Consider the following 21,153-nt stretch of genomic DNA (forward strand, 5'->3'; position numbering starts at 1 on the left):
ATTTGTAAGGCCTCCCCAGACAGCCATTTTGCTTTTTTGCATTTCATTTCCATGGGGATGGTCTTGATCCCTGTCTCCTGTACAATGTCACGAACCTCTGTCCATAGTTCATCAGGCACTCTATCTATCAGATCTAGTCCCTTAAATCTATTTCTCACTTCTACTGTATAATCATAAGGAATTTGATTCAGGTCATACCTGAATGGTCTAGTGGTTTTCCCTACTTTCTTCAATTTAAGTCTGAATTTGGCAATAAGGAGTTCATGATCTGATCCACAGTCAGCTCCCAGTCTTGTTTTTGCTGACTGTATAGAGCTTCTCCATCTTTGGCTGCAAAGAATGTAATCAGTCTGATTTCAGTGTTGACCATCTGGTGATGCCCATGTGTAGAGTCTTCTCTTGTGTTCTTGGAAGAGGGTGTTTGCTATGACCAGTGCGTTATCTTGGCAGAACTCTGTTAGCCTTTGCCCTGCTTCATTCCATATTCCAAGGCCAAATTTGCCTGTTATCCCAGGTGTTTCTTGACTTCCTACTTTTGCATTCCAGTCCCCTATAATGAAAAGGACATCTTTTGGGGGTGTTACTTCTAAAAATTAAATATTATTCAGCCATAAAAAAGAAGAAAACCATGTCATTTGTAGAGATGTAGATGGACCTAGTGTCTGTCAATACAGGGTGAAGTAAGTCAGAAAGAGAAAAATACACGTTAACACATATTTGTGGAATCTAGAAAAATGGTAAAAATGATCTTATTGCAAAACAGAAATAAAGGCACAGATGTAGAAAACAAATGTAATGGATACCAGGAGGGAAAGGGAGGGGTGAATTGGAAGAGTGGAGTTTGATGTATGCACTACCGTGTATAAGACAGATAACTAGCGAGAACCTGCTCTAGAGCAGGAAACTACTGGGTACTCTGTGGTGACCTCAGTGGGAAGGAAATCCAAAACAGCAGGTGTAAGTTGATGTATGGCTGGTTTACTTCGCTGTAGAGCAGAAACTGACACAGCGGAGTAAAGTAACCATAGTCCAATTAAAAAAAAGAAGCCATGCCTAGGATGGTGTGCTAATAATAAAATTAAGAAAAATGTGTTTTGAATGTCACGTGGTTAATGATGGCTTTTCTTTCATGACAGTGCTGGGAGAAGGACTGGCCAAGGGAGATGGCGCCTTTCAGGCAGTGCTTTGCTGCATGCAGCTTAAAGGAAAGCTCCAGCCTGTATCCCACATTCTTGCCAAGTCACTGACAGGAGAGTCCCTGGTATGTTGACTGGTTCTAGATTTGAATGTCCAAAAATGTGTTCACCCCTTGGACTTCTTAGGTGTATTACCTGCATCCTGTAGGTTCTGTCAGAAATCAAAGTTTATGAGTAGCTACTTACTTCTTTTCAACATACTCATATTTAAGCATTGGATTCTTGTATTAATGTCATTTGTGATTAAGAGATAATTTTTAAAGCTTTGAAACTATAGAATAACTGATTTTCTTTAAAGGTATAATTTAACAGAGCCTGAAGGTATTTTTGAGTTTTAAAATGCTTCTGTGGATATATGATCTTATAGGTTTCTTAAATTTAGTCATTTATTGTATATAAAGTGCTTAAATTTATCTAAACTAAGTAATAATTACTTTTCTTTCTGATGATGTTCATATTCATGGCTGCTCTGATGAAGTTATCTCGTTCTATTCAGACCTTGGGATACATTTTTGTATGCTCTATTAAATTTTCTAGAGTTTTTGTCTATTTGTTTTCGGATGACTTAATGGAAAGACTTCCTTTTTTGAACTTTAGAGTTGGCAATCTATAGAAATTGGAAGAAAAGATATGTTATGACTTTTTTCACCAGTTGGTAACTGTTACAAAACTGATACTTTTTGAGTCATAATGAAAGATGGTGAAAGTAAAAAAAAACAACATATGTATACTTTGTTATACAGCCTGAGTTCTCTATATTCTGAATTATCATAAACTGTGGAAACCTGGAGCAAAGTTGTGTTCTCACTGCAAATAAATATACATCTGGTGAAAAAGAAGGAAATCAGGAAAGTACTTTGTATATTGTTGAGTGTAATATAATGACCCATCTCGGGGGCTAATTTAGTTATTTTCTAAGGAATTATTGTGCAGTAAATTGTTTAGTAGGTTTAATAGTATCTTTTTATTTCACCATCTTAACAAATGAACATAAAAGCTAAGGTATCTTATTAATTATAGCAAAATTGTATGGGTCAGTTCAGTCGCTCAGTCATGTCCGACTCTTTGCGACCCCATGAATCGCAGCACGCCAGGCCTCCCTGTCCATCACCAACTCCTGGAGTTTACCCAAACTCATGTCCATCGAGTCGGTAATGCCATCCAACCATCTCATCCTTTGTTGTCTCCTTCTCCTCCTGCCCCCAATCCCTCCCAGCATCAGAGTCTTTTCCAATGAGTCAGCTCTTCCCATGAGGTGACCAAAGTATTGGAGTTTCAGCTTTAGCATCAGTCCTTCTCATGAACACCCAGGACTGATCTCCTTTAGGATGGACTGGTTGGATCTCGTTGCAGTCCCAGGGACTCTCAAGAGTCTTGTATGGGTATTTAGTTCTAAATAGGTGATAAAGAATATTTCTCTTCTTTATTATTTAGATAATTCTATCTTTAAGGATCTTTTCTATTTAAATTGAGCATATTACAGTGTTTTACCTGTTGGATTTTTTTTTTTTTTTTTTTACCTGTTGGATTTTTAAATTAAAAATTAAGAAGCAATTTGCTTTCAAATCTCAAGTGAAATTTGAATTTCTCAAGAGCTCATGTTTTATGTTTTCCTTCAGCAGCTTTAATGAACCGTCTGTAGTAGTGTGATCATCGTATGTGAATCTGAATCATAAGTAACCAAGTTCACGTGTTTGGTTTAGGAAAAGGAGTTTTAAAAAGTTGAAGTTTGTTTTTTTTTTTTTTTAATCCTACTTTGAGTGATACTCATTGTTAATGTTATTGAATTAATCTTAAATTCTTACAAGATGAATACAGTGTTTTAGGGCATACTGTATGTTTTGTCTGGTTCATCTTTCTAACTTCCCACATAGAGGGTTGGCTTTGCTGTCACCTCTAATAGTAATAAGGATAGGAGAGGAGCATAGCATTAGTTTTCTTTTTATGGGTAAACCTTAGAAATAGCCAAAGAGTCAAGTTCAGAGTAAAAAACTAATATGCCGCTTGGTTTCCCCCTTTTTCATTTGCCCTTTCAGAATGGGATGGTAACAAAAGATTTGACAAGACTAAAAACACTTCTCAAAGAAACAGAGGTAAGACTATTTCAGCCGATCTCTTTGGGCAGAGTTTGACTTATTCTGAATGGCACGTGTTCGGTATTAAGATGTGGGTGGTCACTGGGCATCAGAGGCTTTACCAGTGGGTAGGGAAGCTGTTAGCCTTTCTGTGGCCAGGCTCACTCCCATCCTAGGGGCTTTGCTTCCTCGCAAGGTGCCTGTTTTGTCCCTAATTCTTTTTAGCTGTCTCTGTCCAATAAATGGAGAGGTGATTGGGAAATTTTGGTTTTTCACTAATCTGGCTATTAGAAAATATTTTCTAAGTAACTAATAAAAGTCTGTGATGTTTTTATGGAGTGAGTTTAGGTGATGGGAATAATGTGTAACAGGGTAAATGGTGAACAAAAATGTGCTCTGGTGATGAGTTGAAGGCCAGGGACAGCAGGGCGTGTAAAAGGCCCGTGGATTTGTAAGTCTCAAATTTCTGTTCCTCATACAGTCATGTAAATGTATTTTTACTTAGCTGTCTCGTTTTATTTTTTGTCTTATTTTAAAAATAGCTGTTTTTGTCAGCTTTTATCATAAATGGAAATCCATGTAAACTGACTGACTGATTGGCTTTTTTATTTAAAAACTGGTACCTACTATATGCTAGGTATTATGCTTGGTGCTGTGGATACAGCCCTGAACGAGATACTTGTGGTCCTTGTCCTTGGGGAGGTTAAAGTCTTGGGGAGGAAATAGACAATAAATTAATTAATTAAACACAGGTATAGGTGTAATTCACATTGAGGTACATGGGGTGAGCTTTCTGTGATGGAAAATAACTGGAATGGTAGTGAGGGGATGAGACACTTAAGCTCAGTTGAGAATTAATAAAGTGCTGTGTCCTGGAGAGTGAGGTGAAGGGCGTTCCCGTCAGGCTGAGAGGATGAGAAGAGCACCCAGGTGTAAACCTTGACCTCCTCCTGTAGGTTACATTCACACTTCAGATATCATAATGCATTACAGTTCATAGCAACAAATAAGTATGCAAAGAAGACAGTCATCGTGAGGTACATAAGCTGGATAAAGGTACTGTTTTGCTACAATTCAGTAGGATTTTAAAATATATTATTTTCTTAGTCTTATTATGAATTAACTGAAAATCAATAAGCTCTAACTTCAGAGCCATTTCCCTCTGGTATTTATGTAGTCTTTTTAATTTCTAAGAAGTAAAATAAGACAATTATAAGTGTTTTAGACTTTTAAAATGAAAACATAAAATAAGATGATTTTCGTTTTAAGATTCTTGGCCTTGTTCTTCTCTCTTATTACCTTAATTGAATTAGCAGCTTTACATCTGATAATCATACACAAATATATGTAAAGTTTTATTTTTGATATTTATAATCCTGTTCTGTATAAGGTTACAAATATTATTTGACTCTCATTTTGTTACCATACTTTTGGAATAAGTGACTTAAGTTTTGTTTATAATTTCTGTGTAACCAGAGTAGTAGTATTTTTGGTTAGTGAACTGGTACTAATAAAAAAAAATCCATCTAGAAAAAGCTAACAGTGTTACTCTTATTTATAATTACACTTGATATACTTAAAAATAGCAACAGTTTGTTATTTAAAGATTGGGCTGAGCTGATATTTAACCTGTAAGTGCTAGTGGATTAGAATAAAGACATGAAACTAAAGACTGACTAATGAAAACAGAGAGACAATACATATTCTTCAGAGAAATTTCAATACCAAATCAATATTTGATTATAAGATTATAAGAATTCTAGCAATGTGAAATGTGTCTGCTTTCCCTGAAGGTCTCAGTAAAGACCTTCTTGATGTTGCCTTTCTGTCTTGGGGTCTGAGCATATAAAAAGGGTGTTTTCAAAAGTACAATACGTTGGAACCTAAAAGCCACAGTGGCCGATTTTCTTATTCTTACCGGCTCTTCTGATGAGGGTGGGCAGTTCACCGGCACCCCTCCCCGCTCCCCGCTCCAGGCTGAGAGCAACAGTGTCGGCACAGGCATCTCCTGCCGCTGCAGGCTGTTGCAGACACAGACTCACAGATATACGCGTGTCTTTCCCTTTCAGCAGTTACAGATGCTTTAAGCTTTATCTCATCACTCAAACATCTTCCTCCAGTTTTTCTTGCGTATTTGGTAAATTTATTTTGATAAATTTTTTTTAGAGGAGATACTTTCAATTCATACTTGAAGTGAGTTTTTAGCTCTTTTATAAATTCTGTGTAATTGGAATCATATTTTAAGGGCTAGTATGGGACTGTACCATTTAGGTCTTGCTTATAGAATGTTAAAGGATCATTTAATACATCTTTTTGGTGGGTATAGAGTGTTTATAATGTGAATAATTATGTCCTGATTTATTTGCTAGCTTCTACATAGTCTTAAACTTGGTCCTTGTTTTACGAAAAAAATTGAGTTGTCTTCAAAAACTATTTAGTAAGTAGTTTGAGAATCAGAAAGCTTTTTCCTGGTTTAGTTCCAGCCCAGCCTCAAAAGGGTCCAATTTAATCAGTAACTTGTAAATTACGGTGATATTGCTTCAGTTATATCCAATTAGCATTTATGACATTCTTTCTATGATACAAAACATTCCAAATTTCGTCTTGGGGTACTGTTTCCTCCTTGTGATTCAGTTCAGCATTTACTGAGTGCTGTGCTGTTCACGGGTCTGTGGGTTTTGGAAAGCTGAGAGAGCCATGGAAAACAGTCTGAAGGGCCAACCCAAGATGTGCATAGCTAATGTACCCACAGGGCTACCTGTGGTCAGTAAGTGCTGTACCAGAAGAACAAGCAGGGAGAGGGGAGATAGACACCCTGTGGGAAACCAGGGAGGCTAGAGTGTGAGAATTGCGGTTAAAGGATGGAGGCAGCTGAGGGCAGACCCAAAAGTGCCTTGCTACTAATACTAAGTTGGCCGTCAGGCAGCTTTGGGGCAGATGAGACAAGCAGAATGAGGCGCTTACAGGGCAGTGGCAGTGGGGTCGAGTATGAGATAGACGTGAGAGACATTCTGGACCTTGCTGGGCAAGATTTGGAGACTACTCAGAGCAGAACAGGACTTCCCTGGTGGCTCAGACAGTAAAGCATCTGTCTATAATGCGGGAGACCCGGGTTCGATCCCTGGGTTGGGAAGATCCCCTGGAGAAGGAAATGGCAGTCCACTCCAGGACTATTGCCTGGAAAATCCTTTGGACAGAGCAGCCTGGTAGTCTACAGTCCGTGGGGTCCCAAAGAATCAGACACAAAAGAGCGACTTCACTTTCACTTTCACTTTTCAGAGCAGAACAGAAAAGGGACGGTTCAAGATGTCTTTCAGGATTTCAGTCTGGCTCTTTTTGGGGAAGGTGAATCCATTAACTTGAGACAAGGAGCGCTGAAGGATGATGAGATTTGAAATTAAAGTTGATGAGTTTTATTTTAGACATACTACAGTTTGAAGTGCTTGGGTAGTTACCCATCCATCTACCCACCCTTCCATCCACCCATCTATCCAGCCATCCAGATTTACTGGGCATCCATTATGTGCCAGATGCTCTGAGGCACAGGAATGCAGACAGGCAGTTAGTTGTAGGCTGTTAACAGTGGATCTGTATGTGGCTGACAGGGACCCAGCAGGTAAAATGCTATAGAGTCGTTAAGTGAAAATGCTTTAGCTGGCACTCAGTTGAAATTGGGGATGTGGAGCTTACTTCAGTTCAGTTCAGTCGCTCAGTCATGTCCGACTCTTCGTGACCCCATGAATCGCAGCACGCCAGGCCTCCCTGTCCATCACCAACTCCCGGAGTTCACTCAGACTCACGTCCATCGAGTCAGTGATGCCATCCAGCCATCTCATCCTCTGCCGTCCCCTTCTCCTCTTGCCCCCAATCCCTCCCAGCATCAGAGTCTTTTCCAATGAGTCAACTCTTTGCACGAGGTGGCCAAAGTACTGGAGTTTCAGCTTTACATTCCTTCCAAAGAAATCCCAGGGCTGATCTCCTTCAGAATGGACTGGTTGGATCTCCTTGCAGTCCAAGGGACTCTCAAGAGTCTTCTCCAACACCATAGTTCAAAATCATCAATTCTTTGGTGCTCAGCCTTCTTCACAGTCCAACTCTCACATCCATACATGACCACAGGGAAAACCATAGCCTTGATTAGACGGAGCTTACTTAAAGTAAAAGCCAAAGGGGCAGATGGAGGACTTGTCTGCATTAGAGGAAATCAGAGTGAGTAGGTCCTCAGCCACGGCCTCTGCTGTGGGAGAACGGCTGATTTCAGGCAGTGAGCGGTGGTACTGGACTTGATGGAGGGGGGGTAGGGGTGGGTGTGATGCCGCCCCGACTGGCCCTGCTCCAGATGTTAGAAGAGAGAGCCGTGCACACAACAGGGGAGGGTGCTGCTCCCTGGGGCTCAGGGCTGGGGACCAAGGCTGCTTTTGCCCACAGGTAATTGTTATGTAGGGAGTTTTTATCGGTTTCCTTAATGTGGGCCACACAGTTACTTCTTTTCCATATTTAAATGTGGAACCATAGCGCAAAGAGCAAAAAATACCACTTGTAATATTAGTGTTTATTAAGTTTCTAAATATTCCATCTCAAGCTTTTTAAAATGTTGAAATTTTCCAAGTTTAATTCAAATCAGCTAGTTATTTCTTATATAAAAATTTCTTTCATTTGAAAACTTGCAGACAGCAACTAGTAACGTCCTCTCTGGATATCATGTGGAAGACTTAGAGGAGGGTAAGTACTCAACTGTGCAACCTCTGCAGCTATAATTGCATTGGGCGTTGCTTCTTGTTGATTAATGGGAGGGCATTTCTGAGTTGTAGTACAGGTTAGTGGAAGCATAGAAGAGAATATAAAAGTTTCATTTAAGAAATGTGGATGAAAGCAATTTTTTCCCTAACCCCTATTCATAGAATAATAGAGGAATGGAGGCGGGAGGTAATTGCGGAAGTCATCTGTTCATCTCTTTTCCACCGTATATGTAGTTCTAAATTAAAACCTCATTCTTAGCAATCTGTGGAGGGAGATCTTTTCTCCTTTCTCACGCTCTGTCACATGCTGGTGCAGTTACTACTTTCTGGAAATGGTCCTGCCAGTAGTAAGGTCCGTGGGCTCCTCTTCTCTTCCCAGAGGAAGGTGGAGAGAGGCCAGCACTCACTGAGTGTTTGCTCAGTGACGTCTGCTGTTCAGTGGCTTTCACAAAACAAGTACTGAGTTATTAGAGCCCTTCTCCATCTTTTTGATAGGTGATGAAACTGATGTTTGTTAAGGTTCAGTAATTTCCCAGTCACGCATACAGTAAAGGGATGACTCATAGCTTTAAGCTCAGTCTGGCTCAGTGGATTTTGTCCGGCGGTGTGGGCTGGGCACAGTGACTTGTGAGGAGGCAGGAAATGGCCTCAAGGTCCTGGAGGCTTGCTGCTGTTGAGCCTTGATGGCTCCAGCCTTTTTTCTTGGACACTTTGTTTCCATTGGATTATTTGGAACCTTTTATCTGAATGCATCAAAATTCACTGTATTCAGAAGTAAACACGTGTTATTTTTAGCTCCTATCTCAGAATTCACCTTTATGAACTTTAATTGTTAAAAAAGGATTACTTTATGCAGCGACACGTGTCAGACACCCCCTAAGGAACATGGATGGCAATGTGGAACGTATTCCATATACAGGACTGGAATTTGTTTTACAAAATTTCCTCTTCCCAGGAGACCATAATTTTCTGATTCTGGAAGTAGTTCCTAATAGAGATGTAACTCATACCTAAGACGTGACAAGCATGCCAACACATCCCCCTTTAGGTGCCAGGGGAGAGACTGCACTTGGAGTATGTCCACCGGTTGCTGGGATAGAGTAAGGGTCACTGACTTGTTTTAGCGGTTGTGTAACTGCTCCTTCAGTGGTTTCTAAGTTTCATGTGGCTAACTGATTTAATCCATTTGATTGGTGAATTACTCTTTTTGGTAGAGACAAGCATGTCATGTTCATTTTACATCATCTGAGATGATGTGTATGGAGGGTTAATAGTATTTCTTACACATTAAATATCAGAATTATCAGCAAGCCTCAAATGATAAGACTATATCCTGATTACTCTCTAGGATCTTGTAATGGTTGGCATTTCCGCCCACCACCTAGGGGAATCACAAGCAGCGAGGAATATACTTTGTGTAAAAGGTAACGTGAATTTTTTTTTTAAACCAATGACATATCTTTATTCAAAGGATAGTTAATTTTCCTTCACTTTTTGAAAATAATTCAAATTTAAAGAAGATAAAGGAAGTGAAGGAAGAAGTATAATGATTGAGTAAAATGGTTTATTTTCAGTTTGAAACAGAAGCCATAATGGTCATTATCATTAAATAATAAAAATCAAAACCATATTGATGATCCTTCTTTTAATTATAAAGAACAATGATCTAAATGGAAATTGTTAAGACTTTTGTCATACCAGTTGGAATAATATGACTTAATTACTGGTCTCTTGTTTATGTGAAATTTGCCTAACCTAAATTATGATGATTTAAACTGAAGTTACCTTATATAAACTGAAATAGAGCATAAAATAGATAAATGTTGAATTATTTTGATAACTTTTCTAAGAAAAAAGAAAATCTATTACCTTCACATAATCTTATATAGAATTTATGAGTAGTTTATATTTGAAGGGCTAACCTTTCAAAATTTAGTGATTGTATGTTAAGGTAGAATTATTAAAGTCACATCAGAAGGTTCTTTTTATAAGAACTAGTGACTAGTGGTTTTTTAGATACAAGTTCTAATTACTCTAGATTACTTTTGATAATGAAGGAAATTTGATATGTAGTTTTGATTTTATAGTAGAAATAAAGAAACTGAGAGGTAAATTTGAAGATTCTGGTGGCAGAGAGGTAGGACACAATCTGATGCAAAGGACATATAAGAAATTTTGTAGTCCAGATAGAGTATCAAGCCTTCCATCTTTAGGGAAATAATTTAAAGCAATAGGAAAACAAATATTTGGCTCATTAAGATATACTAAAGAGAAAAAAATGCATGATTTTAAATGTCTTATATGAAGCATATGAGAACTTAATAGCATACTTTAAGTTCAAATACTTTGTGTATCATCAAAAAAAAGCTTTAAACACACTTGTCTTTTCAAGTAGGATGAGCCACTTGATGGTTCATTTTGTATTTTGTAATGTCCATATTTTTCCAATTGAAAAATTATCTAAAACATAGCATCCTTTTTAACCCATTGCTATTTATAACTTGATTTTCATTTTTTTTCTTTCAGAAGATCTTTCATTAATTTTGTAATGTTTCAATTGTTTAAAAACTGGCTGGATCTCTTATTTCATAGAGTATTTTAGACTTAAAGTTACTGATCAGTCTTGCATTTTTATCTGTTTTGACCATCAAATTGTCAGTTGAATTTTCTGAGTCATAAATGTTGAGAAATCATTAACTATATATCCTTTAAAATGGACATTTGTGAATTTACCCATTGAAGAACTTAATCTATTGAAATAATTAAGATTCTTATATAAAACTTTTATTCTTAATTTATTTAAAACTTAAAGCAAATTAATATAGTCCAGTATTTTCAGTGAAATATAGGTAATAGTAATGTAGAGAAGAGTGAAGGGATTACATTTGAAGGTGAAACGTAGAAGTCTTGAAATGTTAATTCAGTGACATATTTTATTTTTTTCCAGAACAAAATTCCTAGGATGTGGAAAATTTTCTGTAGGTCCTTTCAGTTTAGGAAGTAGGGCATACCTGTGCTTGACAAACTAATCCACTCGATGTCAGTGTTGCTTTAGAGAAACTGCTCTAGGAGGAATTGTCTAAGAGAGTTGTTTTATCACGAAGGAGCCTACCTTTTCAATGCCCATTTTTGTGGGTGGGGATGGTTATGAACATGTTCTGCTTTGTCGCCCCTTATTCCAGAGAAAGAGGTCAGTGCATGTTGGTGGGAGAGGGGTTGCTGCTTCATTAACTGTTGTGAATGTTCTCTAACCTCTTCTTCCTCCTCTGTGATAAACAAACCCTTTCAGGAGATGAAGTTTTGTTTTTGTTATTGAAGAGACGGAGGGCAAATGCTGGAAGTTTATCTTTTAAATGGTCCAACAAAGTATATGATAAAACAGTCTTTCCTGTTCTACTTAGATTTTTAGAGCAAGGAATCTGTAGGTATGGTGCGCAGTGTACTTCAGCACATTCCCAGGAAGAACTAGCAGAATGGCAGAAAAGATATGCTTCACGGTTGATAAAATTGAAACAGCAAAATGAGAATAAACAGCTCTCAGGCAGTTACATGGAAACCTTGATAGAAAAGTGGATGAATTCATTATCTCCTGAGAAAGTGGTGAGGAAAATAAACTGCATTTTTTTTGTTTGTTTGTTTTAAACAGTGACCTTGTTTGAATCTTGACTTTATTTCATGCTGTGTATTGGTTTATATCCCTATCCTCTATGAAACACTTGATTCTTGATAAAGTGTTTTGGTAGCAAAAGTAGACCCATTTACTAAAATAAAGAGCAGAACTAAGCCATTTGTTTGGAGACTTGCAGGAATTATATTAACTTGTCTTCATTCAGGGAGTTTTTACTGCCATTTTGTTGTTGTTGTTATTGTTAGTTTTCTTATGTCTCTTAGTTTAGCTTTATTTTATTTTGTACTTATAAAAATAACTGAGAATTAATGTATAAAGTACCTTGCTTTGTAAACAGTTCCATCAGCATCTTTACCGTTGACATTTATTTACCATGCCAAAGCGTCTGTGTTCTTAGGAATGAGAGCATAACGGGACTTGCTCTCTGCTTTCAGCTCAGTGAGTGTGTGGAAGGAGTGAAGGTGGAGCATGACCCCGGTCTGTCAGTCACCGTCAACACCAAAAAGTCCCACCAGACCTGGACCTTCGCTCTCACCTGTAAGGTATGAGCTTTGTGACAGTTAAGCAGTGTGAATTGCTTTCCATTTTCTTAGAGTTTTATGGACCTTTAAATGTGTATATTGAAAGAGCATTGAAAATTATGTAGGTTCTATATTATAATAAAGTGTATTTCTGTATTTTGATCATCAAGGTTATATATATATATTTTTTGAGATTTTTGAGATAAAATCTTTGTAGATACTGAGATACTTGCTTATTTATTTATTTGATGAAGATATATTTGACATGTTGTCTTCCAAACTTGAAACGTAGGATGGGGTTCATGGCTTGTAGTTAAGTATTTAAAAGTTGAACTGTTTAATCTGGCAGTTCTAAACTATTGAAACAACAACTTGTTTTTATTTTTGATTTTGTGAAATCACAAACTCTGTGATAACAGATTTTTTATTTGAGGCATTTTCTGCAGTGCTTCCTATCTTGAATTATAATGTTTAAAGTTTAAGAATGAAGCAAAGTAAACAATTTCTGTTAATATGTGCAGTGGAAAAGTTTTGTGTACTTTTTTGTAATGTTTCCTCCACTGTACCATCTGTATCTTGGGATGAAAAGTCTGGGAACATTTGGCTTCAGCCGTGAACCCGATCAAGTGCTTTCAGAAGTAATTGCTCTCCTGTGAAGACTTTTTACTTGAGGCCAAGGGATGGAAAATTGGAGGTGATGGTGGTACAGGGTGAAAGCGTTTGACACAGTGAAGGATGAATGTATCGCAGAAAGCAGGGAGGCTAGAAATGTGGTGTGAATATATCGTTTTTAGAAATGGCAACCTTATTGAGATATAATTGACATCATAAATATATCATTTTAACAAACGATTTTTTTTAACCATTCTGATTTTTTTTCTTAAATGGCTTATGAGTACAATTTGTGTTTTTAATATAGTATCTTAGAAGCATGGGAAAGTAAAAGTCCCTTATGGAAATATTTTCATTGAAGAGCCCAATTACAACTGGATTTTTCAACCCCTTGTACTCAATGAATTATTTTAACTTCCTTGTAGCCTGCAAGAATGCTGTGTCGTGTAGCATTGCTTTATGATGCTCATCGTCCTCATTTTAGTATCATTGCAATATCTGCCGGAGATAGTACTACCCAGGTATCACAAGAAGTCCCAGAAAACTGTCAAGAATGGATAGGAGGGAAGATGGCCCCAAATGGATTAGATCATTACGTGTATAAAGTCGGGATAGCATTTAACACAGAAATATTTGGAACTTTTCGCCAAACCATAGTTTTCGACTTTGGATTGGAACCAGTACTCATGCAAAGAGTAATGATTGATGCAGCTTCTACAGAAGGTAATATTTAGACTTTTTCCCCCTGATACTATGTATTAAAAGGCACTATAACAACATTAAAAGATATGTATTGGCCCCTAAATATTCCATGGATAGGAAGGGAATAGGAAGGAAAAAGATCCCAAGTTCTTTGACTCATTGACTGTGTGATGGAATTAGAATGTTTGCATTATACCCTGGTCACTTTATACAGTCATCAGGCAAAGCTTGCTTTGAGGTTCCCCAGACTGGTATGAGTAGGTGATCAGGTCTCTTTTTGGTCTGCCAACTTCATTGGTTGATTTTATTCAGCACAGTAAAACCTTTCAGTATTAATTTGGGTAGAATATAATTTTAATGGTAATTGTGAATACACCTACAGTGTCTATTTCCATGTTCTACTGACGGTCCAGTTAACTTTGTTCATAGTAGTACATTACCTGTGGAAGAAAAGTCCTAAATACTAGCTTTCATAAGTTGATTTCACTAGTATAAAGGAGACCAAGGTGCCTTTACTAGGATCTGCTTCGTAGTCTTGGGAAGAGGTCCTGGTTTCAATATGTAGGCACCTGTGGAGATGATGAATTACTGTGTAAATTGTCTATTACTGCCTCAACTTAAATTTTATGCCAAGATCCAGCTGGATAAGGGAAGGGCGTGTTAGTCTACATTTCTTTGGCTCTTGGTTGGATTTGGTGGTGGTTTAGTCACTAAGTCGTGTCTGACTTTTTGAGATCCTGTGGACCGTAGCCCCCCAGGCTCCTCTGTCTGGGGATTTCCCAGGCATGAATCCTGGAGTGGGTGGCCATTTCCTTTTCCAGGGGATCTTCCTGACTCAGGGATTGAACCCACATCTTCTGCATTGCAGGTGGATTCTTTACTGCTGAGCCACCAGGGAAGCCCCATATGAATTAAAAAAAATTTGTGGAGGGGAGTGGTTAAAGATGTGCTTCTCACAAATTTGTGGAAAAGGACATTTACAGAAAAAGAAAGTTAGTGACTTTTCCCCTTGCTTAGAACACAAACTGTTTTATACACTTTATACCTCAACTTTAAGTAATGAAAGATTTTTGCTTAACAAAATTGATTTGGAATTCTGCTTTGAATATCTGGAAGCTATATGTTGGAAATTAATTCTTACATTTAAATTTGAAAACTTGATATTATTCATTACTTTCAGTCTAGCAATATATATTAACATTAGCATTAAAAGTTAGTATGTCTTAAAAATTATCTCCAGCTGTCAAAGTTGTTGGTAAATTAAAGACATGTTTATATATATAATATACACACACACATAATTATACATATATAAATATATAATAGAAAATTATAGGAAATTTAATATAAAAATAGATTTTAAAATTATTAAAAATAATTAAAAATAAATTTTAAAATTTAAAACTGTAGGAAAATTAATAGAAAAATAGATTTCAAAATAGTTTAATTGTCAATAAATACTAAATATAACTGAGTAGAAGCATGTAAAAAGTGTGAGGTGCTCCTGTGTTGTTACTCCACTGTTTTAACTTTTCATTAGCCTCATTAAGAGAACAGACAACATACATAAGCTAAGAAATGTTCATCTTACCTCTGTGTAGCTGTCTTAGTGAAAGGAATGATGTTGGAAAGGATAGCTGAAATCCTAGTGTGGGTTTCCTTTGGGATTTTGTTTTATTAAAGCCACAGACCCAGATGTTTTCTAACGAAGAGTGTTGTGTCCGGTTCTGGAATTAGGAATCATTTCATCTCATTCTTTTTAAGAACTAGATAAATATACTTGTTTTTAATAAATTCCACGTTTAACATGCATTTATGTTAAACCCCTTCACCCCTTGTGCTGAGTGCAAAGAACTCTGGATTTTTTCCTCCTTACTTCTTATCTTACCCACTGTCCAGGTTTTGTTAAGGATAATTTTGCAAGTCTGCTGTACTACATACTTCAAGAGAAAACGGACCAACCCTTTGGATACTTTATTAGAATAGTAACTATACGGCTGAAATGAGAGCATTTGCTGTTCACAGTAATCAGAGGGGTGAGGGAAGTTGGGTAGCAAATCTTGCGTCCCACTGGTTGACTCCAGCCTTGAATTCTATTTTTGATAGTAGCAGTTCTTCCCTTATGTTATCTTCAGGAAATTAGGTATGTTCTAACTATCTTTAAGTTTTTCTTACGAATTTCTCTTAAAATACTTGTGTAGCTTCTACCCATCATATCTCAGGGTAACAAGTTCCATAGGTTTATAATTTGTCAGGATTTCAGGTGTATTATTATAGAAGTTGGTTAATAAGGCAGCATTAAACTCTTCCTAAGTGATTTTATGAATATTGATTCTAACCTGTTCACGTTTCATCTTCCCAGAATTGCTTTCTTTTTTTTAGCCCGATCTAGATTAAAGAAACGGAGAAGGCAATGGCAACCCACTCCAGTACTCTTGCCTGGAAAATCCCATGGGTGGAGGAGCCTGGTAGGCTGCAGTCCATGGGGTCGCATCGAGTCGGACATGACTGAGTGACTTCACTTTCACTCTTCACTTTTCATGCATTGGAGAAGGAAATGGCAACCCACTTCAGTGTTCTTGCCTGGAGAATCCCAGGGACGGCGGAGCCTGGTGGACTGCCGTCTGTGGGGCCGCACAGAGTCGGACACGACTGAAGCGCCGCAGCAGCAGCAGATTGAAGAAAAGTACTTAATTATCGAGAATGAACTGGTTCAGGCCCCCCTGGGTGCTGCACACACCTGGGTTAGATGTTGGCAGGTGTGCGTGTGTGTGCACATGGGATGAAATGAGCCCCAGGAGTGGTTGTGTCCAGAGTCCCCAGAGGGAGCCTCAGCTTCTTCCTGTTTGAAGAGGAGCTCTTAGTACCTAATGGCCTTTAAAGGTCATTAAATGGAAATTAAACAAGTTTAATTTAAAGAAGCTTTTTACTGCTGAGAGGACTGGAGGCAGAATTTTGTTTTAAGACCAACATGACTAGGGAAACAGAAGTGGTTCTTGCAGGAGATTCCTCAGTAGTCGCTGGCCCGGCTCATATTGGACACCTGAGTTAATGGCCGAGATCCATTGTTTGTGGACTTTATCTGATGCCGGCACGCAAGGATTTTCTCAAGATTGTTCTTTCTGCTTCCCTAGTTCTCCTCTCTTCTGTATTGTATTTACAGTTAGTAAAAAGAGGGAATAAAAGTTAACATTGTTTTGGATTTGTTTTGAAATTCTTGTATCTTCCTGCTGAAGATACTCATTTTAAAAATTTCATAAAATCATGGCACTAAATAGATAAAATGAGAAAAACAAATACTATTTCTCACGGCACTTTTACCAAAAAGCCTGAATACTTTTAGCCCAGGGTGGAATGATTTTCTGTATAATTTGCTTTATATATTAAATAGGTAATACAAAAAGTTTTTTTTAGAGGAAAGTTGTACCATTTTAGTTTTGTTTTTATCCTAGTTACTTAAATGTGAAGAATAGTGACTTTTTAAAGAATGGGAATATAATATTGATATAGGCATAGTCTGAATCCATTCCTTATTTAAAATAAATTTATGAAGTATAATTTCCCTATGCCAAAAGAATACACATCCTTTTATTATATACTGAATTGCTCAGCACTACGCAGAGTTTAGTTTGTTTTTTTTGAGGGCTGGTTATTTGGGTTGTCACTGTGCCATTTGTATTTCTCCTTTTGACTTTTGATTAAGGAAGAAAAGTAAGTACATTATTGCTATTTGGTTAATAGTATTTGATCTTTAGTATTTGATCTTTAGTGACATGGAATAGTCTTGTTTTAGGAATGTTGGCATTTGTATAATTTAAATATCTTTTATAGCTGTGCTCTAATGAATGAGTAGGAAAGGCCCAATATTAGAGTGATTTAGGATGAAAATGCAGTTAGTTTACTTTATGAAACTTTTGCTTTTGAGGCTATTGCAAAAACTGACCGTCATTGTCTCTTCCAGAGTATTTTTAAAATGCAAAATTTCCATGAGAAAACCATCTTTGTATCCTGATGGTTATACTAGTGTTTATGTCGCTGTTTGGTGAATAAGAAAACTTGGTTCCAAGGAACAGAGACTAGAAATTAGGACTTTTCCATTTTAATCTTTAAAGATAATTAGGATGAACTATTTTCTAATATTGAGAAATTTCTCTTGGAGGAGGATTATACTTACATGTTTATAATTTATATATAGCATTTTAATATAGTAAAAGCTCTCACTAAGCAATACAAGACAATTATACAGTCTGCTGTCATTTCATAGATAGCACAGGTTAACTTTGTACTTTGGAGACTAATCTCTGTTTAAACTTGTTATTATTTCTTCCTGAAATTTTAATAAGTTGCAAGACCATCTTTCCAATTATATTATATAAAAACTGGGTCTTAGCCCAGTGAGTTGGTCAGGTTTCACAGTGAAGGTGTCTGCGTCCCACCCAGCAGACGGCTGAGACGCACACACAGGGAGCCTGACAGGCTCAGAGTTACCTTGCGACACATCTTGCCCTGTGCTGCATTCTCCCTAGAGCTGGCGACCTCGAACAGCCGTTCATTTTTACATTGTGCCCTAGTCACCGTGCAATTTAACTGAGACTAAACTGGATTTTTCTGAAATGGCATTTGAATAGTACATTATACCATGATTTAATGTGCAGTTTAATGTGGGAAAAAGACACAAAAGGTTTTTGTTTGTTGTAGATTGATTTTCAGAGGGTTTCACTGTGCTTTACCACACAAGATTTAACCTCTCACAGTTTTCTAATCTTTTTCTATAATGGGGCAGGTATTGCTGGTAGGAGGAGAAAAGTGATTATCACCTAATAAAAATTTGTCTTATGAAAGATTTACCATGCTTTCTTTCTGCAGATCAGATTTCTCTTCACTGAAGAGTTAAATTCTAAATTCTGCTCTGTATTTTTAAAATGTTAATAACTATTTCTGGTGTGTCCCAGCCTGAGGTAGAGAAGAATATTTTTTACATGTATTCCAATTTATGTTATTTTGTTAATCTAGACCAAAAAAAAAAAGATTTCTGATGTGGGAAAAATACTCTGTCAAATGGGGTTTTGTACTGTTTCATTTTTAAGAACTTTAGCTCTAGCATATAAAATTCTCATACCAAAATGCATAATGTATTACTTGAGAATTTTAATGTTGTGTTCCTTTATAAATGTGTTTTTTGTTTCCGTTTAGATCTTGAGTACCTGATGCATGCAAAACAACAGCTAGTAACTACAGCTAAACGTTGGGATTCTTCTTCTAAGACTATTGTAGATTTTGAACCTAATGAAACTACTGATTTGGAGAAGAGCCTTCTTATCAGATACCAAATTCCTCTCTCTGCTGACCAGCTGTTTACCCAGTCCGTTTTAGACAAATCATTGACCAAGACCAACTATCAGTCACGGTTGCATGACCTTCTTTATATTGAGGAGATAGCCCAGTATAAGGAAGTCAGCAAGTAAGTTACTTTAGAAACACTTTTCTTTCTTTCTTTTTCAAAATCTCCCCTTTGGATGGTATTGTTCATATTTAAATTAAGGAGGGGTGCCTTAATGAAGTCAGGTGGTGAACTGGCTGTTACTCAGTAGCTGTTCTTTAGCACTGTGCGTGAGCCTCTCCAGGCAAGCACTGTGCTCACCGTGGCGTCTCGTGTTCAGTGCCTCTTTGCGCTCCACATGACTCTGCGTGTTCTGGGAGTATGAGCGCATACATGGTCCTTGCTCTTCAGGAGCTTCCTCTCAGTGGTAGAGCAAACACTCAATGATTATTTTTTGAAAAATGTACAAAAACTGAAAGAGACCACATATTTTGAAAAGTAATCATGAGAGTCGTATCGAGGGAATTCATACTGGTTTCTTACATTTTAATTGTAAGGGTTGGACTGTGTAGGAACACCTCAGAGAGAGTGCAGGTTCAGTTCCAGGCCTCCGCAGTAAAGTGAATATTGCAGTAACGCCAGTCACGTGGATTTGTTGGTTTCCCAGTGCGCATAAGAGTTAGTGTAGTTAGCCCACACTATTCTGTAGGCTATTAAGTTAAATAGCATTATGTCTAAAAAAAATAACATATCATAAGTAAAAATCCTTTATTGCTAAAAATTGCTGACCATCTGGCAGGTCGTCGTCTTTTTTGCTCTGGGGGTCTTGCGTCAAGTGCTGATGGCTGCTGACGGGTCAGGGTGGTGGTTGCTGAAGGTTCGGGTGGCTGTGGCCATTTCTTAAAAGGCAACAGTGAAGTTTGCTGCATCAGTTAACTCTTCCTTTCATGAACAATTTCTCTGGAGCATGCAGTGCTTTCCGACAGCATTTTATCCACAGTTAGAACTTTCAAAATTGGAGTTAGTCCTCTCAGACCCTGCCACTGCTTTATCAGCTGAGTTTATGTCATATTCTAAATCCTCTGTTGTCATTTTAACAGTCTTCACAGCCTCTTCACCAGGTGTAGATTCCATCTTAAACCACTTTCTTTGCTCGTCCATAAAAAGCAACTCCCAGCTGTTAAAGTTTTATCACAGTTTGCAGCAGTTCAGTCATGTCTTCAGGCTCCACTTCTTCTTTCCTTGCTGTTACTGCCACATCTGCAGCCCCTTCCTCCACTGAAGTCTTGAACCCCTCAGTCATCAGTCGTCAACCTCTCAGTCATCCCAACAAGACTGTGACTGATGCTGACATTTTGACCTCTTCCCGTGAATCGTGAATTTGCTTAATGGCATCCAGGATGGTGAATCCTTGACAGGTTTCCAGTTTATTTTGCTGAGATCTGTCAGAGGAGTCACTGTCTATGGCAGCCTTAACCTCCCAGAATGTATTTCTTAAAGAGGGAGACTTGGAAGTCGAAATTACTCCTTGATCCATGAGCTTTAGAATGGATCTGTGTTGGCAGAATGGATCAGCATTAGTCGTGTTGTTCATCTCCATCAGACCTCTCGGGTGACCAGGTGCATTGTCAGTGAGCAGTAGTATTTTGAAAGGAATCCTGTTTGCTGAGCAGATCTCAACAGTGGGCTTAAAATATTTAGTAAACTATATTGTAAACATATGTGCCATCATTCAGGCTTTGTTGTCCCATTTATAGAGCATAGGTGGAGTAGATTTAGCATAATTCTTAAGGGCCTTAGGGTTTTTGGAATGATAAGTGAACATTGGCTTCAACTTAAAGCCATCAAATGCGTTAGCCCATAATGAGATTCAGCCTGCTCTTTGAAGCCAGGCATGGACTTCTCTCTGACTCTACAGTCCCAGGCAGAGTCTCCTTCTGAGAGAAGGCTGTTCCATCTACACTGAGAGTCTGCTGGTTGGTGCGGTCACCTGCATTAATTATCTGAGCTCCATCTTCTGGGTGACTTGTTACAGCCTTTATATCAACGTTTGCTGCTTTACCTTGTACTTTTACGTTAGAGATGGTTTCTTTCTTAAACCTCATGAACCAAACTCTGCTAGCTTCCAGGTTTTCTTCTGTGATTTCCTCCCTCTCTCAATTCAGTTCAGTTCAGTTCCTCAGTCGTGCCCAGCTCTTTGCGACTCCTCGGACTGCAGCACGCCAGGCCTCCCTGTCCATCACCAACTCCCGGAGTTTACTCAAACTCATGTCCGTTGAGTCGGTGATGCCATCCAACCATCTCATCCTCTGTCGTCCCCTTCTCCTCCTGCCTTCAATCTTTCCCAGCATCAGGGTCTT

General features: G+C 37.9%; 1 protein-coding gene across 5 annotated transcripts in view; it reads left to right on the forward strand.

Annotated features, from left to right (window-relative positions):
• The window catches only part of HELZ (helicase with zinc finger), a 146,220-nt gene that overhangs the window by 39,018 nt on the left and 86,049 nt on the right, over nucleotides 1-21,153 (forward strand). For 4 of the 5 annotated variants that reach the window (XM_010856053.1, XM_010856052.1, XM_010856050.1 and 1 more), the window contains 8 exons: nucleotides 1,137-1,261; nucleotides 3,233-3,289; nucleotides 7,942-7,993; nucleotides 9,359-9,434; nucleotides 11,412-11,610; nucleotides 12,073-12,180; nucleotides 13,197-13,494; nucleotides 18,667-18,934. In XM_010856053.1, coding sequence (XP_010854355.1) covers nucleotides 1,137-1,261; nucleotides 3,233-3,289; nucleotides 7,942-7,993; nucleotides 9,359-9,434; nucleotides 11,412-11,610; nucleotides 12,073-12,180; nucleotides 13,197-13,494; nucleotides 18,667-18,934 — 1,183 coding nt within the window. Of the gene's footprint in view, nucleotides 1-1,136; nucleotides 1,262-3,232; nucleotides 3,290-7,941; nucleotides 7,994-9,358; nucleotides 9,435-11,411; nucleotides 11,611-12,072; nucleotides 12,181-13,196; nucleotides 13,495-18,666; nucleotides 18,935-21,153 lie in introns of those variants that run through there. The other variant, XM_010856054.1, reaches the window with a different exon arrangement.

Source organism: Bison bison, unplaced genomic scaffold (assembly GCF_000754665.1).
Source record: "Bison bison bison isolate TAMUID 2011002044 unplaced genomic scaffold, Bison_UMD1.0 scf7180017864371, whole genome shotgun sequence".
Taxonomy (NCBI): domain Eukaryota; kingdom Metazoa; phylum Chordata; class Mammalia; order Artiodactyla; family Bovidae; genus Bison; species Bison bison.